Source organism: Mirounga angustirostris, unplaced genomic scaffold (assembly GCF_029215605.1).
Source record: "Mirounga angustirostris isolate CCGP_5_RB_7025 unplaced genomic scaffold, mMirAng1.0.hap1 SCAF_13, whole genome shotgun sequence".
In the NCBI taxonomy this organism is placed as follows: domain Eukaryota; kingdom Metazoa; phylum Chordata; class Mammalia; order Carnivora; family Phocidae; genus Mirounga; species Mirounga angustirostris.
In genome coordinates, this window is record NW_026991721.1 from 1,102,481 (window position 1) to 1,128,305 (window position 25,825).

Consider the following 25,825-nt stretch of genomic DNA (forward strand, 5'->3'; position numbering starts at 1 on the left):
CATTTCAAGTTAAACTGATTAGCAACTTAACTCATCTGCAACTTTAACTCCCCTCTGCTGTGGAAGGTGCTATGCTCACAGATTCTGGGGACTAGGGTGTGGATATTTGGAGGGGGCATTATTCTGGGTGTGGAACTGCCCTCTAGCAAGTTCCACATCTATCTCACATGGAAAACACACTCACCCCAACCCGGGTCCCCAAACTCTCAGCAGCATCAAGTCAAGCCCCAAATGTCATCTAAGTCACCTAAATCAGGTATGGGTGAGACTCTGAGTATGATCCATACTGGTGCAAAATCCTCTCCTTCGAAACTAGAAGTGCTACCTGCTTCCAGAATGCAAAGGTTACAGACATTCCCATCCCAAAAGGGAGACAAGGGAAGGAGGTGGGCATCACAGGTCCCAAGCAACTTCAAAATCCAGCCAGGCAAACTCCACGAGGTGCCGTCAAGGCCTGGGAAGAACCGTGTGGCTCAGGCTCTCCGCTCCGGGCCATGCTTTCTTCTAAAGACACACGGCGTCGGTTTGCAGCTGACAGTTCACCAGTGTTCCTGCCCACGGGGCCTGGGCGTCCAACAGCCTTGGCCTTCATCCTCCCTCCGTGCCCTGCGGTCCCAGCTGCCAGGGTTTCCGACGGTGTGGCTCTCCTGTGTGTGTCATGGGGATTTGCTCCATAAGCCCAGACGCGCCTCCAGATCCTTACAGGGAAATCGTCTTTTCTGTTCCGGCTTTTGCGGAGATGTGTGAGGGGTCTACTAGTCACACGCACGAGCTCTTCAAAGTTCCCGCCACGTGACTGACGCTCGGAGCTTGCTCGGCTCTCTGAGGTGTTAGCAAAAGGCTGTCCAGCTACGGCCTCGGCTTGTTCTCTAGAGCACATTTTTTCTGGCCACGAACCTCCTGATTTTAGTGTCTTCTGTCACTTGGCTTGGCTACAAAGCTCCCATGTTGTCAAGGGGCAGAGCCCTTTTGTTCAAGAGCTCTGCCTTCTGACGGGCTTCCCTCCCCCACGTCGTATGAGCAGCAAGAAAGGAGGCTGCCCCTTCCACGCCGTGCTTGGCAATCTTCTTGGCTAAACATCAGGCGAACGGCCCCTGAGTCCTGCCCTCCGAGGGTGGTGGGGAACTCAGCGGGGCTTTCTGCAACGCGACACTATGCGTCCAGGGTCCACCCCAGCAGTGCCTGTCACATGCCGGTTTCCCCGGACAGGTGCTCATGACGGTTTTAGGCGTTCCTCAAGGCGACTCCGCCAGGTCCCCCCCGTGCGGCCCCTCGTTTACGTGTGAGCCTTTGGTAGTGGCGTCACGAACATCCATACCTCCTCCTACCGATCGTCTGCTTCAGAAAACCTGGGCTTCCTCTACCATGCCCCTCAAAAGTCTTCCAGCCTCAGCCCGAGGCCGCGTCTACGGCACGTTTGCCACGGTGGCACCGCACCCCGGGGACCACAGTCTGCGCTCAGTTCCCGTCACTGCCATGGCAGTGCCTTATCTCCGCTCTGGAAGTCGGAGTCTGAACTGGATCTCACTGGGCTCCCACCCAGGTGTCAGCAGGGCGGGTTCTTCTTGAGGCTCAAGTGGGGGAAAACACCTCCTCCTCCTTCCAGCTTCTCAAGGTGCGGCACCCCCGGCTCACGGCCCCTTCTCCCTCCCACCTGTGGTGGCCAGGCCTTTCTCATGCCACCCTCCTCTGCTGACAAGGACCCTTGTGCCGTGTCTCGGCAGCCAGCACAGAGCTAACAACTGGGCAGGGTGGGGGGAGACGGGCTGTCCGGGCAGAGCTGAGACGCCACCGGGAGTGCTCCCGGCACGGAGCCCAGCTGCCGGCGGGACCCAGGAGGGCCCCACGCAGACACCTCACCATGCGGGCCCAGAAGGCCTCCCCGCAGCCCAAGTGGGCCAGGACGCTCTGGCTCTTGCAGCAAAGAGCCCGCTAGCTGGTGGACAGCACAGGGCATCGCCCTCACCCTCGGAGGAGTGCAGGCTGCTCCTCACCCTGGCTGCCTGTCCCTTCCCGGGAGACTTTCTGAGGCCCGGTGACCAGTGCTGTACCCACGACCCCCATGTGCCCAGGGGTTCCACAAGTCCTTCCTGAGTCAGAGAAACATGACCGTGTGTGTCCCAGACCCCGTTCTGCAGATACAGAGCTCATGCACACACACACGCGTGTGCACACACCGATCTCAGACTCCATCAAGCAGCTTGAGCTAGAAATCCCCGTGTCCTCCCCGCACCAGCGGCGTCCACCCTGGCCAGCCACAGAGCCCCAGTCTTGCCACCTCAGGCCTGCGCTCAGCAGCCAGACCCCACTCCTGGAGACACACTGGACACAGCTGTTGCCCGGCCTGCCCCCGCCCCAGCCCGCGACACTGCCCAGAAAGGCCAGTGGAGCCAGGCCCTGGCCTGCTGCCTTGCCCCAGGAGGTGGTCCTCGGCACCTCAGGCCAAGCAAGACCCCTACCTCTGGCTCCCACACCCGGCCCTGTGGTCAAGTTCCTGAGGCCTCTACTCAGGGCGTGCATGCCTAGAGAAGCGAAATGACCAGCAGGGGAGGCGGGGAGGGACTGGGGCCCACACAGCCCAGCAGACTGAGGTCACAGTGAGGCCCAGACAGCAGAGGGGAAGACAGCATGACAGGGACGGGGTGACCTGAAGGTGGTGCCGGGGCCAGGCCTTGCTCAGCTGCAGGGTTTTGGGAAGCAGCGGGGTAGTGGGGCTACGCACGGGTCAGAGAAGCCCAGCCCTCTGGGAGTGAACATCTGCAGGCCTCTGTGGGAGAGGCCAGGGCTAACGGGATGGTGAGGTCTCCTACCTGGTGACAGGTGCAGCCTGGACGCTGCAGATGTGTCCAGTGATTAGGGGACAGAGGGGAGGAGGCTTCCCACGACCTGGAGCTCCTGACCAGACAGGGACGGAAACATGAGCTCCAGTGAGATGGCAGCAGGCCCCGAGGGGTACAGCAGGGCCCAGGAGCCTTCTTGCAGGGCAAGCAAGATTGCCCAGGGGTTCAGAACATGAATGAGTTCAGCACATTAAAGTCATGTTGAAACAATTCTAATGCCTGCTCTCCGTGTCCAGGGACTGAGTCAGTGGGGTGGAGACTGGTTCAAGCACCAGGGAGTTTTAAAGTCCCCCCCAGCTGACCATTGTGCAGCCACCGGGGGAGGTACTCTGGTGCAGGGAGGGGTCAGGGAGACGGTGCGGGACCCTGGAGGGGAGGTGGGGGCCAGAACGTGAAGACAGGGTACACCTGCATTTTGTGGTCGGCTCCGGGACTGTCAGATGGGGGGCAGTTCTCAGGGGCAAGAGGAGGAACCATCACCAGGAGAAGGCAGGCGGGCCTGGTGGCCACCACGAGCTGCAGAGGTCCCACCGGTCATGGGAGGCAGAGGTGGGGGTGGGCTCCGCTCTCCAGCTAGGCCCTGGGGCTGGTGATGGGCCAGGAAAGCAGAGGAAGGCCACAAGCACGTTTTGCAGTAGCCGAACTTAAGGGCCAGGTGAGCGGCAGGAGGGCAGAAACCGAGGACCTACCTGGTGGGGAGAAAGCTGGGGGTGGGAAGGGTGGAGGAGCTGTAGCGAGTCAGGAGACAGAGACCAGGGCCCCCACCACTTAGGGCTGTGTGGGTGTGGGGGGTGGTGAGCATGACAGCCATGGACAGCCAGAGAAGGCTGTCCCCAGGTGATACGTCAGGGTAGGAGGGCAGGGCCCCCTGCCGGAGCCCCCTCTTCTCTCTTCTCTGCCCACACAGGGCCTAGACAAGCTCCAGGGCTCAGTTTAGGTCCCGCCCCGCCCCTGCACTCAGCCCGCTCCCGAGCTCTCCTCTCTGCTCATCCCTCAGACCACAGTGCCCAGGCGAGGGCTGGCCGGCCTTCACAGCAGAGCCCCCGGGGCCAGGCTGGCCAGGACCCCCCCCGGCCCGTCCCAGCACACTCTCTAGGGTGCCTGTCACCTGCACAGGAGGGCAAAGTACAAGCAGAGTGGTCAAGGCCCCCTGGAGATGCAGGAAACAAGGCACGTGTCGTCCCCCCGCAAAACCCACCCCACTGCCAGCACCCCAAGTCCTGCAGGTCAGCTGAGGACACAGGGCAGCAGGGGAGTCTGTGGCTGACCCTGGCAGGAAGGGTCCAGGCTGGGGTGGGCAGGGGCCACCTGAGGGGGCAGGAGGCAGGCGACGGTCCCAGCTGCTGGGCCAGGCCACCCTCAGTATCACACCAGCCCTTGCACCCTCAGCACGGTCACCGAGGCGCCGAGGATACACACAGGCACTGACCTGAGCGAATTCTTTTTATTACGACCGAACAGGTGAGCGGAGCGGGACACCCAGCCTTCCGCCAGCAGCCGCGTCTCCACACAGGCTGCCCGCCCAGGCACCTCGGTCCTAGGCCCAGCTAGTCCAGGGGCCCTCGTGGGCAGCGGGGCAGGAGAGGGGGGAACGAAGCCACAGGGTCAGGGCCCCTATGGGGCACCCCTGGCCACGCCTACCCCACCTGCTCTGAACCACTGGCAGCCAAGATCCTAGCAAGGCCAGGAGAGGGAGGAATCTCTAAAACAGCCCCACCCTGGAAACAAACCAAAGTGAGCCCAAGTCCCTCCTGGGAAGGAGCCCCAGCTCCCACGGGTGTATTTCTCTCAAACAGCAGAGCCCCCAGGGCAGGGGGAGGCAGGGGCGGGGGCCACACGGAAGACCAAGGAAAGGAAAGCCCCACAGGAGAAGGAAACTCAGACCGGCAGTCCCATAAACGTTTGTTGAGCGAATGGATGAAATCCAAAGGTCCTTCTTGACAAGCGGCACTCATCCATCCAACAGGAAAACCCCGGCGGGGGGCCAGTCCGATGCGTGGCCCGCCAGCGTCTGGGGAGCCCACACTCGGCGCGCCCGGGCCGGGTGGGGGGCAGCGGCAACCTCTCAGGCCTCCCGCCGAGCGTGCCCGGGGCGTGTGCGCACACGCAAGCACGTGCACCACCGTCTCTCTGCACATGTGCGCGCCTGTCGGCCGGGGGCTCACCTCTCCTTCCCGTGGTTCTGTGCCCCCGCGCCCCCGCCGCTGGCCCCTTCCCCGCCACCCCCGCCGCGGCCCCCGCCGCTGCACAGCACCTCCGTGAGGTCGTCCATGACGGCGGTGTCTTTGGAGTCGAGCAAGTTGAACTCCCTGGCGAAGAGGATGAAGTGGACGTAGAGCGTGTTCAAGTGTCCATGTAGCTCAAGGGCCAGGGTCTCCTTGAAGTGGGACCAGTAGATGTGCGCCAACACGTGGAACAGGTACTTGCAGATCTTCTTCACCAGAGACTCGAAGGAGCTGGGGAATTCTCTGCCTGGGGAGAGAGTCCACGGCGTCAGCCCGCACTGCGCTCCGTCCACCACGCAGTACCTCTCAGGGGCCTGGGCGCCCACCGTCAGGAAGGAGATCATCTGCAGGACTAGCCTGGAGGGCTCCTGCCCGCCACACCCTCCCCGCTGAGCAGCCCACTGGCAGGCGCCCGAGTGACCGGTCACCCTGGGCCTGGCCCCGAGAGCTGATCTGCGTCCAGGGGCCCGTGACCCTGCCATAGGCCACCCGAAGCCTGGACTCGGCCCGGGGTCACGTGTGCTTCCCTGACGGATGCTCTTGGGCCTCTATACGGCCTGGGCCACAGAGGAGGACGGGAACCGAGGTGCACGGAGTCCTCCTGCTGGCTCCGTATTGGCCTGGAGCCCCCCACCAGGACCTGCCCAGGCCGGGACACAGGGCGGCCGTTACCGCTTGCTGGCTGTCAGGTCCCCAGTGAGGTGGCCTGCAGCAGCCCCACCGTACAGAGGGCAGAGCGGGCGGCAGAGGGCCCAGGGCCTGGGGTGGGTGCGGTCTGGACCCGGGCTGCGCTGACCCCTGCCAGGGCGCACCTGCCTGGCCTTACAGCCGCCCCCATCCCGTGGGTCTGGCCCCTTCGCGTCGGCAGCCACGGCCGCCCAGCAAGGAGGAGCGCAGCAGGGCAGAGACGTACCGTATTTCGTGGGGAACACATCCTCGTCGGTCACCAGCTTCTGCACGGAGCTCATGACAAAATCGACGTACTGGGGAGCAGTGCACTTGACCTTCTTGCCCCGCTCGTCGTACCAATAGTACTGGCTGTGGGGACAGAGGGGGCCGGTTACGGTGCCCCCAGACCCCCAGCGACTCTTGCCCGCCCCCCTCCGCCCTGGCCCCAGGGGTGGAGGTGTGGCAGGTGTCCGGGCTTCCCCTCCCAAAGCCCCCAGGGGAGACACACTGCTTCCCACCACCTGGAGACCCTCAGCTGCATCCCACAAGGGTCTGCCGCACCGACTCCGAACGTCCAGGACAGAGCACGCCGTGTGAACACACGTGTACAACGTCAGCAGAAGGCGTGCTCATTTTCTCCACCACGTGGGTGCAAGTTTCATTCCTTTAGAGGGACGCGTGTTTTGTATGATTTGAAGAGGCATGGAGGGCACGCTGTCTGCTGCTGCCCCGCCTCTTCCAGGGACACTGCTGTGACTTGTCAGCTGGGCCTCGACCCTTGGGAACACCCCTGCTCCCCCTACTAGGAGCCGCATGCCCTCCACTGGCCCAGAGAGAACAGCTGAACACCTGCGGGCAGAGACACCAGGATCTCTCACCGTGCGAGTCTCCCAGTTCGTGTGAGCGTGGACTGCCCCCCGCCCCAGCGCTTCTCTCCCCAGAACACACACAAGCGCCCGGTGGGTACTCCTCTGGCAGCCACCCTGCTCTCCCCACCCCTGCTCCCGTCTCCCCAGAGGACTGCTGTGCTCCTGCAGGCTGGCTCACCAAGGGCTGGACCCAGAGCCACAGGAGGGCGGAGGGGGGGGCGCCTCTAGTCCGCTCAGGGGCGTGGTGCATGTGGGTGTGGGGCTGTACCCGTGAGGGACTGAGTGGCCTAGACCCCGACGCTCTCAGCCCCCTGCCCCAGCCAGATGACGGGCAGCCTTCAGGCACCAGGCTTCACACAGACGTTTCCCTCTGTCCGGCACACAGCTGGCTTTACTTGGCCTCAGAATCAGCTTAGACTAGGTTTCCCCAAACCTCAACATCCCACCTTGCTCGGGGACCCCAGACTGGCTCAGAGTACCCTGCCCCGATTGGTTGCGTGTACCAAGTACCCCTGGATGACAGCCATGAGGGCTAACCCACTGCTACCAACCACCCTGTCAGGCCTGTCCTCAGGACAGTGGGGTCCCCATTTCCCGTGGCCAGCCTGACCCTGGACAAGTGACCTCAAGACAGCTCCACGGCCACCGCCCCTGCACCGGCAAGCCCACCTCCATCGAACAGGAACCGGGGCTCCGCTCCGCCCCAGGCAGGGTGTGGGGCTGGCCAGCAAGACCGGGAAAGCATGGCCTCCACACTAATGGACAGGCCCCGGGAGGAGGCCAGCCTTCGTGGATAAGGGGACATGGCCCGACTGCCACTCAGCACCACACCTGCCCACTTGGGGGTGGCAGGTGTGGGGTGTGACGGGGGTGTCGGGGCTTTGCAGGAGGCTACTCGGCTACTCCGGGGCTACTCCTGGGCACTGCCACGCACCCACAGGGAGGCCGGGCTCCACAAGAGCCTGGTGCCAGGTGCCCCACAAGGCCCAGGAACATGAGCGGGCAAGGGAGCTAGTTCAGACAAAGCCCTAAGAAGCTTGCCAAATTCCTGCTTGCCCCCAGGAAGTAGAAATCCAGCAGGGCGCTCCCGTCCGTTAGAACACCTGCCCGAGCACCCTCCCCGCCACAAGGTGGCTCTGCTGACCCTCCTCCCGCCTGCCCAGACGTGGGCACAGGGCGGGTCAGATCACCTGAGGGCGAGAAGACAAAGCCCCTTTCTGTGTCACTCTGGACAGCCTGAGGGGGTCCCTGTGCGGGGAAGTGGAGGAGCCCGGCCTCCGGGGGCCAGGCTGAGGCCCATGTCTGCAGTGAGGTCCAGAGGCCAAGGCCCAAAGGCTGGGCGGGCATCACAGACATCTGCTCCACCAATCCACCCGGCACCGCCCGCGGACGCTGATGCACCTGGCCACAGGGGCCAGAGGGTCACAAAACACAGCTGCAACTAGAAACTGGGACACATGTCTCCCCAACGTGCGGCCCAGAGAGACTGGCTCCTGAGGGACGAGGACTGCCCCATCTGTTTGAAAGACGAGACCCTGTGCTTTCAATGTTCCACTTGTTTCCATTTTTAAGTTACCGGGCAGTACAGAGAACGCGTTCTGGCAGGCAGGCCTACAGCTTCACCTGTCCAGACAGCCAGGCAGCTCCCACCCCCTCCCCCGGTCAGTCCCCAGCACACCAGGGATGGCCCCAGGGGAACGCCACAGGACGTCCTGAGCCGGGCTGCGGGCTCCAGCCATGTCTCAGTGTGCGCCCCGCGGCCCCCGCCCCCGCCAGCGTGGAAGGGCCAGCGCGCCCAGCCGTTCCCCCCGCTGGAAGACACCTGGCTCGTTTCCAGTTTGGGGCAATTATGGCTCCACCTATTATAAATGCTCCCGGGCAGGTTTCTGTGTGAGCACAAGCTCTCGCTTGTCTAAGACGAACATTCAGGATCTGCACTTGCTGGGCCCGTAAGAGGCCACCAAACCACCGTCGGACTGGCTTGTGCATCGCTCCGCTGCCACGTCCCTGCCAGCACGGGGCCTGCTGTCCCCACCTGCTGCTCTAGGGGCTTGTCCGCTCTCCTGGGTCCTCTCCGCTGACCTGTGTGTCCAGGCCCGGACCCACTGGGGACCAGCTGCTGTTCGTACGCCTGAGTTGCAAGGGTTACTCACACACTGGGCGCCGGTCCCCTCTTGGGTATACGATTAGCCCATGATCTGTCTATGTTTTCTCCTAACAGCGTCCTGATTCTCAGAGCAGAAGTTCTAACTGTGGCTTATGCCCGACAGTATTACTGATTCTTTCTCATCAATGAGCCTTGTGTCACGGTCAAGAGCTCCTCGCCTAGAGCTAGGTCATGAAGATTTCCTCGTTTTCTTCCAAAAGTCTTATAGTTTCACAATTTAGAATCCATTTGGAGTTAATTTGGGCATAAAGGTTTTGGTCAAGATTCACTTTTTTTTTTTCTTTTTTTGCACACAGGTGACTGATTTTTCCACCAGCATCAGTTGAAGGGACTATCCTTTCTGCACTTTCTTCTTCATCTTTGTCAACAATCAGAGGGCCGCCTTTGTGTGGGTCTATTTTTGGACCCTCCACCGCCCCCCCCGATCTGTGGGTCTGTCCCCGACGCTGTCCTGACAGTGGGACCAGGACTGTGCTCGTCCATGCGCAGTCAGCCAGTTTGTCTCATTCTGCAAAAACCGTGCTGGGCCTCGTACCGAGAGGGAAGGAAGTGAGCAGACGGACCCGGCAGAACTCCCACTCGGCGCCATGCTGGCTTCTCCACAGCTGCTCCCCAGCACCTCGCCCTTCGCAGTGCGCAGACACGTGTCTGTGGGGCTGTTGTAAATGGTGCGGTTCTCTTAGTCTGGGGCTCCAGCTGTACCCTGCTCGATGTTTTCCACACAACCATGCTGCACACACTACTTGGGGCACTTCTAGTTCTTCTGCACCGGGATGCCTTTCATCCCTGGTTTCTTGCTGTACAGCACTGTCCATTTGAGTGAATTTTGGTATTTTGTTCCTACCAAGGAACTGGTCCGTTCAAACTGTCCAATTTACGTATGCAGGGATTTTTGGTATGTTTCCTTCATATCCTCTCAGTATCTGCTGAGTTTATAGTGACACCACTTTTATTCCTTATACTGATACTCTACACCTTTTCTCTTTGTCAATCTTGTAAAAGGCCTATCAATTTTATTGATCTTTTCAAGAAATCAGCTTCTGGTTTCATGGATTTTCCTGTTTTCAGAAATCAATTTCAGTGATTTCTACTCCATTATTTCTTTTTTCTGCTCAATTTGGGTTTATTTTGTTCTTCTTTTTCTAGTTTCTTAATATGGAAGCTTAGTTCCCGATTTGAGATCCTCCTCCTACAACAAACACATAACCCTATAAATTCCCCTCAAAGCTTTGCTGTGTCCCACAAATTCAGGTATGCTGCGTCTTCATCTGTGCTCAGCTTAAAACATTTCAAATTCCCTCTGAGCCTTCCTCTCTGACCCGTGGATTATTTAGAAACGTGCTCATTCCCAAGTGTTTGGAGATTTTCCTGTTATCTTTCTGTTACTGATTCTAGTTTAATCCCGTGACAGTGAGATAAGGAATGTACTATGATTCTGATTCTTTAGAATGTGCGAAGGGCTGTTTTGTGAGCTGGGATGCCATCTCCTTTGGTGACTATTCATTCCGTGCGCACTTGAGCAGAACGTGTCCTTTGCTGTCGACGGTGAAATGCATCCAGCCCAGCTGGCCGATGGTGCTATTCTGTCCTGTATCCTTGCTGACTTGCTGTCCACCAGCTCCGTCTACCTCCAAAAGAGAAGAGCTGAAGGCTCCCACTCTGAGGTGATTTCTGTCCGTTCCTCTCAGTTCTGTCCATTTATTTTGTGTAAAAGCGGCTACTTGGTGCACACGCATTCAAGATCAATACTTCTTGATTAACTGATTCTTGTAAATATGCAGTCTTCTTTATCGCCCGTGGTTTACTTTGCTCTGAGGTCTTCGGAGTCTGGGATTCACAGAGCCACTGCAGCTCTCTTCTGATGGCTCTTCTGTGGATACAGCTTCTCTATCCATTTAGTTTTAACCTACAGACGTCAATGCACGTGAAGTATTTTGTGAATGCTTACAGTTGGCTCAGCTCAGAAATCCACTCCTGCACAGTGGAGCCCCTTCACCTGTGGTTTCACTTTCCCTGGTCTCAGTTCCTCGTGGCAGCGCCGTCCAGAAGCAGACACTGCTCCTCCTTCGGACGCAGCGTCCGAGGCTGAGGACGATATAATGGCGTACCATGCCCGCCTGCCTCAGTGCCCCCCCTTCACTGCACCACGTGGGTATTTCATGGTCGCACGCTATCACAAGAAGAAAGTGGGTACAGCGCAAGAAGAGATCTTGAGAGACAGACCACATTCACATAACTTTTATTACGGCGCACTGTTGTAACTGTTCTGTTTTTTTGTTTTTGTTTTTTTTTTTAAGATTTTATTTATATGACAGAGAGAGACACAGCGAGAGAGGGAACACAAGCAGGGGGAGTAGGAGAGGGAGAAGCAGTCTCCCCGCCGAGCAGGGAGCTGATGCGGGGCTCGATCCCAGGACCCCGGGGATCATGATCCAAGCCGAAGGCAAACGCTCAATGACTGAGCCACCCAGGTGCCCCGTAACTGTTCCGTTTTGTTACTAGTTATCTCTGTACCTAATTTATCAATGAAATTTTACCACAGGCCACAGGGTTCGATGCAGTCCAGAGTTTCAGGTGCCCAGCGGGGCTGGAAGCACAGCTCCCACGGCTGGCGGCCGACTCTGGGAGCTCTGTTTGGCCCTCTGACATTTATGGGATTTCTGGTGTGTTTGAATTTTTTACCACCTTTGTTTACCGCTTGTTCCTTTTGCTTCTCGTCCCTTGTATCTCCTCTTTCCTGCCTTCTTTTGGGTTATGATTTAGTCCTTCCTTTCAGTTTACCCATTATGACTTCGACTACATCATTTACACAACTTTTCAGAGGTTGCTCACAGGAGTATAAAATACATACTCCACCTGCTTTCCACACTGTCTGTTACACCACCTTCCCGCCACTCCAGTGGGAGCACCGAGAGCCCAGCCCACCGCCGTCTCCTCTGCTGTGACCCATCAGATGGGTGTGGCTCAAAGCGCTCCACATGGCCAGTCCCCAGGTCCATCCCTGTCGCTCGTCCTGCACAGACGGTCCCAGTCCCCTCGCTCTGGGATTCCCTGCAGGAGGTCTGCCGACTGTGGATGCTCTTAGTTTTCCTCCCATCTGAGAAAGGTCCGTATTTCACCTAAACCCTTGAAGGATACGTGTGCTGGAAGGAGGACTGTGGGGTGGACTGCTCTTTCCTTTCGGCGCTTTAAAAACGTGGCAGAGCTTCCTTGTGGCCCAAGGCTTCTGACGAGCGCTGCAGTCACTCGCCTGTGTCCTCGAGGGTTGGCTCTGCTCCGGGAAGGCCTTCTCTTTGCCCAGTTTTGTGATGACGTTTCTGTGCATGGACTCCTCAGTTTGTCCTACTTGGAGTTCATTCGGCTCCTTGAATTTGTAGGTTTGTGTCTGCCAAGCTTGGAAAGCTTCAGCCATTATTTCTTCAAATACATTCTCCGCGTGGCCCTTTCACGTCACCTCGGGGACTCCAGCACGACCCTCTGGTTTCCATGTCTAGGCCCCACTCCAGGCCCCAAGCAGACACGTTGGTCCTGGGGCAGCACGCAGCTCTGGGACCTCTGGCAAACCCGCTTTCTTCTCTTCAACTAATTTGACATCAAACAACTGCTAGGAAGGCAGTAAGTATGCCAGGGCCCGTAAGCCTGAAAGACCCTGTGAAGGCCGCTGCAGTCGAGAAGAACAAGAAGTGGGCACCCCAGGCTCACACCAAGCTCTACGTGCTTTCCAGGAGTCTCTTCTCAAACATGGGGATACCGAAGGAAACATGGGAGCAGAGGAGCCCAGCTTCCCCACCTGCCTGCCCTACGGGCCACCTCGGGTACCGCTGGGTCGGGCCCAGCCAGCAAGCGTCCTCCTGAGCGTGCCACACACACGGCAGCTCTAAAACACCGTCCTCACCCGCCTCCAGCATCTGCCGCTGGGCAGTCTACTCTACTGAGGGCCCTTCCCTCCCATATCACTGTCCTCCAAGCTCACCAGTCCCAACCTCCCCTGGGGCATCCCTGCCTGTGGCCAGTGGGGACACATGTAATGCCTGGGCTCCCATCAGTGGCCTTTTCTGGGTGACAGAGTGGAGAGCCAACTACTGTCTACATTTGCTCGCACGGGACCTAGCCCTGAGCTGTGACCTGCTGGAGCCACAACAGCAGGGCCTGGCAGGGCTGAGAGCCAGGCCTGTGCCAAGGCTCATGGGCTCTCAGCGACCGGAGAGCTCCACTTGCCTGCGTTTGAGCTGGGTCTGTGCCCAGGAGCATGGCCAGCAGCATCTGTGGGCAGGATGAACTCAGGACAGCACACAAAATGTGTGTTCGCCAGCAGGGGCTAGCGGCTCATGCGTACTTGCCTCGGCCCCTGACCTGCAGCCCCGACAATAAAAAGGAGGTACGAGAAAGGAGCTTCCGTGCCACCTCCTTAGTCACAACAGCCCCAGGCTGAGCCCCAGCACACCTGGCCTCCTGTCTGAAGCCACCTTCCATCCCTTCCGCTATTAGAGGCCAAAGGCAAGTCTGTGCCGTGCAGTGCTCTCCTCCCCACACCCCAATCAGGAGCTGCTGCGAATCCAGTGAGGTGCCTCGAAGCCCCCCTGGGGTACCTGCCTACTGAAGACACGAATGTGCACAAGCTTCCGAAAGAGAATGAACAGCACCCAAGGCCCACTGAAAACTCACTGAGAAGGCATCCCGGTCCCACAAAACCAGCCAACGAGGAAGGCAGTGAGTGCCCTCCTCCACCCCGTCCCTCGCTGTCTCCTTCTTCACTCCCTCCCACAGGGCGGGAGCTCTCGGGAAAAGCCATCCTTCAACTAAGTGAAGCAGAGAAGCATCTGCAGCTTCACGATGCTCTGCTATCTTAGGAAACCAACCGAGGCATGTTCACCCCTAGCCCCAAGGAGCTCGGCCACCAGCCTCTGGCCGGCTCCTGGCACCCCGTGCCCCAGCAGGACCCACGCCACCGAGTGCCTCCCCTTGCTGGGCTCTGCCTCCTGTGTCCCTGCCCCACGGGGATAGGAGGTGCAGCCCCAGCCAGGACACGGCTGAGGAGACCCCGCAGGGGCGCCATGAGAGGGTGCAGGGGCTGGGCCACAGCCCAGCAGCGACTCACGTGTTGCACACGGCCATCGTCTGGCAGGCCTCTCCCGTGCAGAACTCTGAGATGGTGCTGTACTGCAGGTTGACGTGGTGGAAAAATGTGGTGGCTGCGAGGGACGAGAAGGACCAGGTGTGAAAACCACCACTGCAGCATGCTGGACGTCCCAGTGCCCTGCAGGCCCAGGAGGCCCGGCACTTCTTCCCGCGGGCCCTGGGGCAGCCAGCACGCGCCATAGACCAGAGACACACGTCCCGGCGCAGAGCACTGGCCCTGGAAGACGGCCACCAGCCTCTGTCTCGTGGGCTGGCACGTGTTCGCACAGTGCCAAGCTGGGCAGAGCGCCAGCGGCCATCCAGACGGCGTCCCCGCCACGAGGGGTGGGGCAGGCAGACATGCTGTGAGCCCTGAGCCCCAGGCCTGCCCAGCGGGTGGAGGTGACAGCCACCCTCCCCTGCGTGGGTCATGGCCTTCCCATGACCCTGGCCCTGCCGGCCTTGCAGCTGCACAGACAGTCCCCGGCACGGCGGCCCATCCCTGGAACCCTCCCCGGTGGGACCCTAAGTGCACTGCCGGGCCGGCCACCAGCTCCAGGGAGTCCCCGAGGAGGTGGCCACCTGCAGCCCCTGTGGTGCCCTTCCCCACCCCACGCCACACGCACTGTTGCTGGCCAGCCACTCGTTGAGGTCGATCTCCCGGGGCAGCACCACCAGCTCCTTGAAGCCGACGTCGGTGATTCTGGACTTGGTGTACTCTGGCTCCAGGTACATCTTCTTCTCCTCGGCAGCAGGCTTCTTTCCGTTGGGCTTTGCTTTAGACTTCCTGCCGGACAGAAGGGAGCAGAGGGTCACTGCATGACAAACGCAGGCATGGAGGCCACGAGCTAGGTCCCAGGACATGAGCGGGGCTGTCCCTGCCAGTGGGACAACCGGGGGGGCTCTTCCTGAGACACCCCAGGAGATTCTGCTCCCAGGTGGCGCCAGGAACGGAAGGAAGCTGCCTTTGTCCTCCCCTGCCACTGTCGGGCCCATGGCCTGACCAGCTGAGCTCCCTGCCACCACAAGGGGCAAGGAGGCAGAGACACATGGCCGGAGGCCCGATGCCGCAGGGCCAAATCTGGAACGCATGACAGGCAGGCAGCTCTGGGCCGCCGAAGGGCTGGGGTGGTGACCACACTAGCCAGGTTCCAGGCCCATGGATGACACTGCAGCCACCCTGGCCCGCAGGCTTGCCGGGTGGGACACAGGGGTGAGTTTCCCTGGCCCAGGCCCCCCACCCTTCTGTGCAGCCGACCCGGCCACCCGGCCTTCCAGAGCCCTTGCTGCGTGCTGACACAGCTGGAGCTCCCCTGCACAGCCCTGTCCTGCTCACCTGGGTTCTGTGCCAAGCACACAGTGCAGGATCCGGGCAGGGACAGACAGACAGGTGGGCATGAACCAGGCCAGGCATTACAGAGATCTGCTCAAAAGACCACTCTGCACCAAAAGGTTTTTTGTTTTTTTTTTTTTTGCTTACAGAAATGGTTACTTTCCATGAAAATATACTGTCATACAAAAACAGAATGGGCTTGTTATAGCTACTTTTATAGGACTAAATACATATATTTGAAATGTCTGTTTTCATTCAATGAATACCTAATAAGCCCCATAAACCAAAGTTCTCAGTGCTGAAGAGGCCCCCTCCTTGGTGGGGGAGCTGTGGGCCCCAAACCAGCCTCCCGCCAGCCGCCCAAAGGCTGGAGCCAGGGCCATGGTGTGGGCAACCTAGGTCCACAAACAAGATGGAACGCCCCCTAAGAGGGCAAAGTGACCAACACAGTGGCCCAGAGCCCCCAGCTGGGAACACAGCCCAGGCTGGGTCTGTCATAAGTCACTGAGTGTCACACGGGCCTCGGAGCAGAGGACCCAGTGGAGGGCCGTGTGCAGATATGGCCCCTCCCAGCAGCACCCACCCAACGTGGAGGTGTAGGAGGGTGTAGGCTCCCCGCCATCTGGGGAGCAGCTCAGAGCAATGCTGCAGTCCTCCTGCACATGCAGGGACTCTCCAACCCTTCAAGGTTTAGCACTGGGTTCCTGGCAGTGAGTTTGAGAAACTGAAGGAAAACGCCTAATAACATGAATGAGTCTCTTGGTTCTTAGTTGGACGACTAAATTCTTCAATGGTACACACCGTGACTTGTAGAATCAAACTGCAAATCAATACTACCAGGACGTCTTACTGACCAGAAAAGGCCACCTTTGGCTATGAACTCTCAAGGAGGGGTCACCCCCGCCCCAAGAGCAGAAACTCAGGGGAAGTGTGTACACCTGCCCTGGGGACAGGATAACACAGCCAGAGGTCTCGGAGTTCCAGGAGACACATCCTTCAGAGCCCCCAGTCCTGCTCTGCAGTGTGAGGGCAGGAGTGAGCACGCTCCCGCCACGGCAAACCCACAGGCACCCGTCGGGATGGCCACGGGCCCCCTGCACACCTGGGAGGGTCGTGGTCGGGGTGCTGGCTGGGCTGGAGGGCTGGGGGCAGGCAGGCTGAGGACCTGGACTCGGGGGCCACCATACGTGGCGAGGCCCCACCCGTTTACACCCTCAAGCTCCACAGCGTCTACGGAAGGAGAAGCAAACCAGCTCACTCCTGGCCTCTGTCTCTGGCCCAGCTGCCCAAATGGGAATGCTCCGCGGGTCTTGGCTGGGGCACAGCCTAATGGGTGGCTGAGCTGGACACGGCCATCCTAAGCACTCAGGGCACCCAGCTCCCTGTCGCCCCTCCCCTGCCAGCCCTGCTCCAGTAAGGGCGAAAGGTCTCTGCAGCTCCCTGACCCTGTCCTTCTCTTCTTCTGTTTTGAAAAGTTGCTAGCAGTTTATTTAAGAGAAACAGGAAGGAAAAATGCTCCCCGAATGCCAGGGAAATGTTTTCCCTCAGCTTCTCAGCAAATCTTCTCCTTAAAAGGCGACGTGTTCTCAGCCTCCTGGTGCACCACCAGGAGTGGCCAGTGCCACGCAGGGCCACAGTGTCCTGGGGACAGGGCGGGACAGACCCCCGTGACCTGGAGCAAAGGCACGGATGTCTCTGTCTCTCTTGATCTCTGTTACATACACAACTGCAGTGAGCACTTCAGGGGTCCCCTTGGCTGGTGTGGGGGGGGAGGCTGTTCCCTGGGGACAAGTGTGGACACACGCTTCTCAGGGACCTGTGGTCCCTTGGCCCAAGACAGCGAGGCTCCCACCCTTCCCCAGAGCATGGGAGGGCTCAGGGAGCCCAGGGGCTCTGCTGATGCCCTCAGATGCTCCACCAGGAAATGGGTGGGCAGGCCATTTCGCTCCCTGCCCCCTGCCCTTCTCCTGACCCTGGTCTCTGCTACTGAGTCACACGCCGACCTGTCAGAAAGCCTGACGTTGCCTGGAAGATGTCCTGTGCCTACAGCCCCAGGCATGAGGGACCAGCCCACGGGACACACGTTCAGCCTGCCCTGGTTCTGCTCTGCTCACCCCCCCCAAGTGTCCGTCTGCTGGGCAGGTTCTCCACTGCATCCAGGCCCAGTCTGACACCCGCCCCTGCCTCACCTTGACTCACACCTGGCTAGGACCACCCCTGAGCTGGCCACACACGCTGGGCCTCAGCTTCGGGGTCTAGAGGGTCCTATGACCACACGTGTAGGGATGGGGCCCGTGGGGGCCTGCTGTCCAGGAGCCATGTCACCAAGTGATGAGGACCACACATCAGAACCAGCCCAGGGGCAGCTGTTAGCGGAGCAGCAGCACGAACTGGCTTGGTGCAAGACGTGCCCGGGGTGACTCACAGGCCCCCTTGGGGATGCTGCCTGAGGAAGGGTGTGGCGCCCTCGTGCTGGCAAGTCCATTTCCAGGGGAGACTGGGAGCCCCTTTGGGCCGACTCTCCAAGGGCCAGGCAGGCAGCCGCGGGAGGATGTGGGCTGCGACGTGTGTGTGGTCAGAAGGCCTCAGCCTCCTCCCCCTTCTCCCCTGCTGCTGTCCGCACCTGTTGTCCTGCAACAAACTGGCCAAACAGGCAGGTGCACACCAGGCCCGCCAAGTTCCACTTCTCCAAGCTGAGCTCCCCTGTCCCCATCATCCAGGGCAGGCCTGGGACCCCTGGACCGCCGTGCAATTTGGGATGACCCCTGTGCCAGGCCCGGCAGAGCAGAAGTCTGTGGAGCCTGGTCATGGGGTCCTCTTTCCTTCAGTCCCATAGGCAGGCAGCAATGATGGGCACTGACCCAAAGGCGGCAGGACAAGGTGCAAGCCAGGGCCCCTGTGTGGAAGTGGTCCCGCAAGCCCAGCCACACGGGTCCCTCCCACCCCAGTTCTGTCCTGGCCACTGCCAAGCCACTTGGCCCCTCTGGGTGGCAGACGTGGCCCTGGCCCAGTCCCGCTCCTCTGCCACCAGCAGCAACAAAGCTGAGCTTTCAGAAAACGCCCTGTGGCTTCCAGGTGGAAGAGGCTACGTAACACCGTCCCTGTGGCCACACGGATGGAGGACACAAGACCCTGCGCCCCCGCCCCACAGGCAGCGAGCTCTGGAGCAGGTTCTGTCCAGCCAAGGCCCAGAGGGCTGCCCGGGGGCCACACGCCTGAGCTCCTCCTCTCTGGCTCTCCCCCCACACTGCTTGCTGGGACCCCCACAGCGGCAGCAAAAGTGGAGTCCCTGGCATGGAGCTGCACTGAAGGGGCCAGAGGGTGGACACAAGGCTGAGGCCTGCCACAGGGCCTGCTGGCACCTTGCAGGGCGGGGGGGGGGGGGGGGGGCGGTATGGCTACAGGCACACGCAGAGAACCTCCAACAGAACCCGACATGCTCCCTGGTCTGACGGGTGGGCTCCGAGGCCGGGACGCCCGTTTGGGAGGGGCCCAGGCCCCACCAAGAACATCTTCCTACTGTCTCCTCACCCTCCCCTGCTCCTGACGCCCGTACCACCTCCGCAGGAGTCCCCAGACCCCACACATGCTTGGCCTGACGCACTTTCTGTCCAATGTCACACCACCAGTCCCACCCAGAAGGCCCCTCAGTTGCTCAGTGTGAGCCGGCACCGACATGCAACCCACCCACGCCGAGCAAGGGGACACAAGGGTGGGGAGGGATGCCTGCCCGACAGTCAGCCCCAGCAGAGGAGTCTCCCCTAGGGACGCAGACACTCTGAGGGATGCACCTGCCCAGGAACGCCTGGAAACACTTGAGTGCCCCACGCTGATGCTCCCCGCCAAGAGCTGGCCCCCACGGGCAGACGTGTGGCTGTCAGGGAGCAGTCAGTAACTGTCGGGTTCAGAACACAGACGCCTCCTCAAGGCCTCGCCTTGCTGAGGCAAGGGGCTGGTGGTCCCCAGGCACAGAGCAGGGCCAGCTGCGCCCAGCGGGGGACGCACCGAACCAGGAGAAGAAACGGGCAGGATAGACGGAGACCCCCGCTGCCCACCACCCCCTGCTTCCTCAGAGTCCTGCTCAGCCTTCTGTCCACCCCCCGTCTGGCCCCTGCGGTGCTCACCGGATGCTAGCATCCCAGGACAGCTGCGGTTCTGGCCAGGAGTGAGGCAGGGCAGATGCAGGAAGTCAAGGGGAGTCAAGCTGACCGTGGAGGAGGTGGGCAGTGACAGGGGCGGCCCCGTCCGGAGGCAGCCTCATGGGATGGAGACCAAAGATCCGGGGGTGGGGGAGCAGGGTTGTGAGGAACCATGGATGCGTGAACAGTGGGCCCACGGCACGCAGAGGCCCCACAGGAAGGGCTCCCACGGAAACAGAGCCTGTGCTGGTGGTGGTCTGGGAAAGGAAGGGCCCATGGAGAGGGCGTCTGAGGGTGCCCACCCTCCCGGGTGCAGCCCACCGCTCCCCACAGCAGGCTAACGCAGGAGGGAGCTCCCGGGCCCAGGCCTGACCAGCGCAACTATCTGGGGTGGCGTGCTGGGTGCAGCAAGAGCGGCCCGTGGGTCCCGTGTGCACAGGACCCACCTGCTCCCAGGGGGCAGCAGGGCCCGAAGTCCAGGCTCCTCCTGACCTCCTTCCTAGGACACTGAGGAGAGCACAGGCTCCGCAGGGATTTCAGTGACAGCCCTGTCACCGGGGCGGTCAGGGCACACTTGGGCCCACCACCAGGGCCAGACATCTCCCTCAAGCCTGGGCCGAGTGAAAACACCAGGGCTTGGCAGCACTCCCAACCCCCAAGTTTCTGATGCAGCGGGCCTGGAGCGGGGCCTGACGACCACCTGACATGTGGAGGCGCCCCGCCTGCATCGCGTTCTTGCCACTCCTAGCACCCCGGTGTCACTGTACTCCCTCCTGTCGCAGAGCCTCGGAAACCAAAAGCTAGGAGGACCCCCCATGGGACCCCCAGCAACTCCCCACGGGCTACGGCCAGCTGGATGCTGTGGAGAAGGACGAGCAGGTCATTTCTCCTCCTGGTTTAACTGCCCTGCGGTCAGCACCCCCAAACAATGCATGCTTTCATAAGCCTTTGTGTCCCCTATAAAATGAGACCCACCAAGACGGAAGAAGCCAAGGCAGACTGAGAAAAGTACGCAGACCCAACGTCCACGCGTGTCAGGCGCTGTTGCGAGCTGTCTGACCCACAACTGGAGCCACAATGTGGCCACGATGCTCAGAGTTCGAATTTTACTTTCACTTCTCCATCGGTGAAGTGAGCGCTCTTCCTCTGACGCTGGGCGGAGAAGTCACCTCCGTCGTGAAGTCCTCTCAGATTCCCCCAGTAAGGAGGGCCTGGGCCTCCAGTCTCCCACAGCGGCACGCCGGTGCTCGGCCGGGTCGGTCTTGCCTCTGCCTTCTGCAGAACCCGCGTCAGCATTCGGCTCTCTCCCACCACACACGCACGCACAGACGTGCCCTCACCCACCGTGCACGCACCCACGGTTCCCTACACACTCCCAGTGACGGTCATCGTTCCTGGTTTGAACCCAAGACCTGGAGCAGAGCACCCACACCTTGCCGGCCGTTCTAAATCTCACACCCTAACATTACGAAAGGACAGCTTTGGCCAGCTAACAGGTGGGATCTCTGGTTTCCACTTAGAATTCACTGTGAGTCCTCCCGTGCGGCACGCAGGTGACCGGCTGTGGGGAAGGACCCCATGGAAGAGACAGGCAGAAACCAGAGGTGCCCACAGACAGGCTCCAGAACGGCCTCCGCCACTCCACGCCGACCACCAGCTGGGCCCGGCTTCCCCTCAGACCATCACACCAAGAGGCCTGCTTACTTTGGCTACAATTGGAAAAGCAAGAGACATTCACTTTCAATTTTAAAAATGACCCACTGAAGTCTCAGGCAAGTGCAAGATGTTCATACTGAAGGAAGCCAGATCTGAGTCTACAGTGTGACGCAGGCTCTGCCTGTGCTCCTGACTCCTGCGAGCACGGCTGTCCGGCGCCCCTCGGAGCCCATCTTTGGGGTCAGCCGGCCTGCTGCTGCAGCCCGCCGCCCCCACACCCTCCCACCAGCAGGCCGCACTCGCTCTACCCAGAGCCTGAAGCAGGCTTCTACTCACAGAACCGGCACTGGAGTGAGTTTCTCTAGACCCCTCTGCAGGTCAAGAAAGAAGTTAAAAAAGCTGTCAGAAGTGGCTTTTCTGGCAGCCCCCAGCCCCACAGCTATGGCCCACGTCAGGTCTCTGGACAAGGCCACTCCTGGATAGGCTCCGGTCATCCCACCTGGGGACAACGGGACACACACCCTGCCGCCCTGGCAGGCTTGGGAGAGGGCAAGGCAGGACTGCCGTGGCCACAGAAGTGGTTAACCACGAAGAGGGAGATGGGTCCCCGGTGGGCCCCCTGTCCTCATCCAGATCCTCCAGGGCCGCACTCCCTCAAGGAGCACGAGCTCCCTCCCACAAGCAACAGAAGTGCAGGCATTCAGGGAAAACCCGGCTCCAGACGAAGTTCCTGCCAAATCCAGCCCCCCACCCCCAGCAGCTGTGCACCGCCAGGACCTTAGCTGGGAGGCACGGCAATCACAGCCATTCCTCCCCAGGCTGACCTGGGGCAGGAACCAGGGACAGTCAGGCCGCCCCCACCGTCCCCTGCCCGGTTCACCTGAGCACTTGGCCGACTGCCTGGAGCACCATTTTGCAGCTGAGTCCAGTTTTGGGGGGCTGGCTGAGCAGAGCTCGGTCTGTGGGGAGACTGCTGTGATCTCCAAGCATGGTGGGGCAGTGCAGAGATGGGGCAGGAAAGTGGGAGCCAGGGCACCAGATAGCCGCTCCCTCCTTCCTCCCCTCCCTCGCTCCTTCCCTCCAGGAGACCAGCCAATGAGGACAGCAGGGGAAGAAAGAAGGACTCCGGCCTGGCAGAGACAAACAACTGCTCCTTTACAGGCAAAGGCTGGCCAAGTCTGGGTACAAGAGGGAGCGACGCAGTCGCCTTTTCAAAGTGGCGCCTTGCGGGCACTGTATGGGGTTAAGGCCACTGCCGAGGAGACGGACACCAGCCTTGGGAAGGACCCATCAGCAAGGCCCCGGGGTGGTACCACAGAGCAGGAAGCAGCGCTGCCCCAGGAGCTCGGGGCGGCCAGCACACAGCCCTTGCCCGAGCCCAGCCCAGCTGAGACGAGAAACCGGCAGGGGGGGGCTGGAGGCTAGCCGGGCGCAGACAGGCTAGCCACGCACCTGCAGAGCACGGACACGGGCTGGCCGCACACCCACACTGGGGCAGCCGTGGACAGGTAAGGCTGGCTGGCTCCCAGGGCGCCCCGAGCAGGCACTGAGCTGGAACTGGGCAAAGACCGCTCTTGGAGGGCAGCCCACAACGCCTTCCTGTGGGGGTACAGGAAGCTGAGCGCCCAAGGCCCTCTTTGCGGCCGTTGTAGACACAGGAGGCCATGAGGGACTGAAAAACGAAACGTCTCCAAGAGGATGGTGCTCTGCTCAGCCCTGGTTTCAGTTCTGACCACAGGGACCGAGTCAGCCCGTCCCCAGGCTCCTTGCGAAGCCCCGCCCAGCACAGAGCACAGCCAGAGGTCTGCCAGGCCCCTGCACCCATATGCCCAGGATCAGCTCTGCCCCCCACCCCCGAAGGCCACATCCCACAAAGGGCCCTACTGACCTTCTCATCTGTCCAAGCTCTACCCTACTCTGCAGGGACCACCCCAGAGCCACCGGAAGGACAGATCAACGTGCAACAGCACAAGGCAGCCTCTGCCTGCAACAGCGCTCCGGCCACCGGGGAGGCAGGACAAAAAAGGCCCCTTCTGTCCTGGCAGGACAGTGTCTCCGGGGCCACCCTGGGAGTCAGCAGGACTCACGTGCTGCTGCCCAGGGGAGAGGCGCTAGCGGGATGACCACACAGCCCCTGGCAGGTGAGATGCAGAGTCCCCGGGAGGGGAGGACCAGCCTGCGGGGCCCGCCGCACAGCACTAGAAGGTCGCTCCAGGCTCACCTTGTTCCACTGCCTGCCCTGGCATCAGAACCAGCTGTTTCTCCAGGAAGCCCTGGTCCCTTCTATTGGAGATGAAAACCTGACACTCGGCTGCTGGGTGGTACTCTCCTTGGTCCTCTCTGCTGACAGAGCAGGCAGGGAGACGCGCGCGCGTCAGGATACACCTGAATCCCCATCTCGGGGCCCATCTGTATCTGCATAACCCTGTGCACGATGCCCCCGACAGATCCGTCACCCGTGGATCACTCCAGCCTCCTCCCCTGGCTTGTCTATAACCTCCCCCCCTCCAACAGGGAGACACCTCTGAGGAGCCACCAGGGTCTGAATCACTTAGTCAAAACCACGGCAGGGGAGCTCCACGCTGTGAAGGCAGCAAAGCAAACGGGCCCAGCACCTTTATTAATGGTGCAGGCAAGTGCAAGGACAGCTTAAAAGCAAATGGGAAGGGGCGCCTGGGTGGCTCAGTCGTGAAGCGTCTGCCTTCGGCTCAGGTCGTGATCCCAGGGTCCTGGGATCGAGCCCTGCATTGGGCTCCCTGCTTGGCAGGAGGCCTGCTTCTCCCTCTCCCACTCCCCCTGCTTGTGTTCCCTCTCTCGCTGTCTCTCTGTCAAATAAATAAAATATTAAAAAAAAAAAAAAAGCACACGGGAAAAGCTTCGTGGCTGAGTCCAATGAAATAGAAGAGAACAAGACACAATACGCCCTCCATTGACAACCAAAAAACCCCAGAAAGACACATGCACAAGACAGATGAAAACTATAGCCCAACAAATTAGGCAATCTCAGAAATTAAGTGACTTAAAGATTTGAAGAGGGAGGCAAAATAACTCAAAAGAGGAACCAGAAATGAGAGCCCCTGGAATGCAGACTAAATCAGAAGGAACACAAAGCCAACATGGCAGGAAACACAGGATGGAAAGGAGGAGATTTTTGGATAAAAAAGGAACGAAGAGACATTCACTTGCATGATGACAGGGTGACAGGTCCCGGGCTGACCTCCACTACCAGCAGCTACTAACTGGGTGAAATACACAAAGCAATGGGTTTCAGATGCTGGACAACACACTGGTGGTTCAGGACAGTGCCCAAGAGCAGGGAACCCAAGGGTGAGCAGCAATCCACTGCCTGCTGGAGGCTGGGGTGTGGGAAGGCGAAGCCTGCGCAGGCCCTGCAGTCTCAGATGGAGGCAAGGATCAAAGCTGGGGCTGCTGTAATGTGCAGGGCAGTGAACCAGACGAGCTGGGCTGCCCAGAGAAGGGACGCCAGAAAGAAGGACAGAGCCAGTTAAGCCTCTGGCCAACCACTCGGATGGGGGCATGCAGGGCCCCTCCGAAGGCCTGGCAAAGAGCAGCGATGGGGAGCTGTGGAGGCTGTCAGGGCAGAAGACAGGCACCGCCCCTCCCAGAGTAGAGAGAGAGAGGGCACTCCACTGAGGCTCCACAGGACCTCCACTGAAAGCCTCGCCAGAACAGGGCTACAGCAGCCCCAGCGGAAGGTTTCTCTAGACCTGCCCTCATCAGGCTTCACCAAGCCTCAAAGAGTTCCTGCTGAACCAACAGCAAATGAACTGCTCACTGCAATAACCACAGACTCTTGAAGGAAGGACAATGAAAACCAGAGCTTTAATACACTTGCCACCACAATGTCTAACGAGCGCACACGCATGCACACACGTATGTGAAGGAGCAAAAAACGCTACCCACAGCCAGGAAAATAAGAGACAAAAGAAACAGACCCAGACACAACAAAGATGCTATAAGCAACAAAGACTTTAAAACCACAAGAATAAATACATTGGATGATTCAAGGATTGACAGGCAGTAGACCACTGAATGCTGACAATAATGAGACAGACAAGTTCTTTTACAAACGTAAGTTACCAAAACGGACACAAGAACAAATAGAAAATCTGAATTTATAATTAAGAACCTTTCTACAAGGAAATGCCAACAGCAGGTGGCTTTATGAGTGAATTCTACCAAATACATAGACGAAATAATACCAGGGGCGCCTGGGTGGCTCAGTCGGTTAAGCGTCTGACTCTTGTTTCAGCTCATGTCATGATCTCAGAGTCATGGGATCAAGCCCTGCATCAGGCTCTTCACTCAGCTGGGAGTGTGCTTGAGGGTTTGCTCTCCTTCTCCCTCTCCTCCCACCACTTGGGCACTCTCTCTTCTTCTCTCTCTCAAAAAAAAAAAAAAGAAAGAAAGAAAGAAAAGAAAAAAAGAAAGAATACCATTCTTACAAAAACTTTCCCAGAAAACAGATGAGGAAACACCACCCAGCTAATTTAATGAGGCCAAATAAGAACACCACAGAATAAGATAAATTACAGAATATCATCCATGAACACAGATGTAAAACTCCCTAAGAAAATATTAGCAAAAGAAATCCAGCAATATATAAAAGGAGTAGCAGATCATAACCAAGAGAGGTTCGTCCTCGGAATCTAAGCTTAGCTAACACTTGAAAAACAGTCAATATAATTCACTGTATTAACAGACTAAAGGGGAAAAGATGATCATCTCAATTAGATGTAGAAACAGTACATGGCAAAATGTTCATATACACTCCCAGCAAAAAAGTAA

The 25,825-nt window shown here is 59.5% G+C and overlaps 1 protein-coding gene across 10 annotated transcripts in view; it reads right to left on the reverse strand.

Moving 5' to 3' along the window:
* Positions 1-4,270: 4,270 nt before the first annotated feature.
* MOB2 (MOB kinase activator 2) overlaps positions 4,271-25,825 on the reverse strand; it is a 77,514-nt gene continuing 55,959 nt past the window's right edge. For 8 of the 10 annotated variants that reach the window (XM_045892991.3, XM_054511769.2, XM_064575990.1 and 5 more), the window contains 4 exons: positions 14,515-14,675; positions 13,869-13,962; positions 5,979-6,103; positions 4,271-5,312 (listed from right to left, as the gene is read on the reverse strand). In XM_045892991.3, coding sequence (XP_045748947.1) covers positions 5,002-5,312; positions 5,979-6,103; positions 13,869-13,962; positions 14,515-14,675 — 691 coding nt within the window. In that variant the 3' untranslated portion in view covers positions 4,271-5,001. Of the gene's footprint in view, positions 5,313-5,978; positions 6,104-13,868; positions 13,963-14,514; positions 14,676-15,224; positions 18,554-21,896; positions 22,072-25,825 lie in introns of those variants that run through there. The other 2 variants (XM_045892988.3, XM_045892989.3) reach the window with 2 other exon arrangements.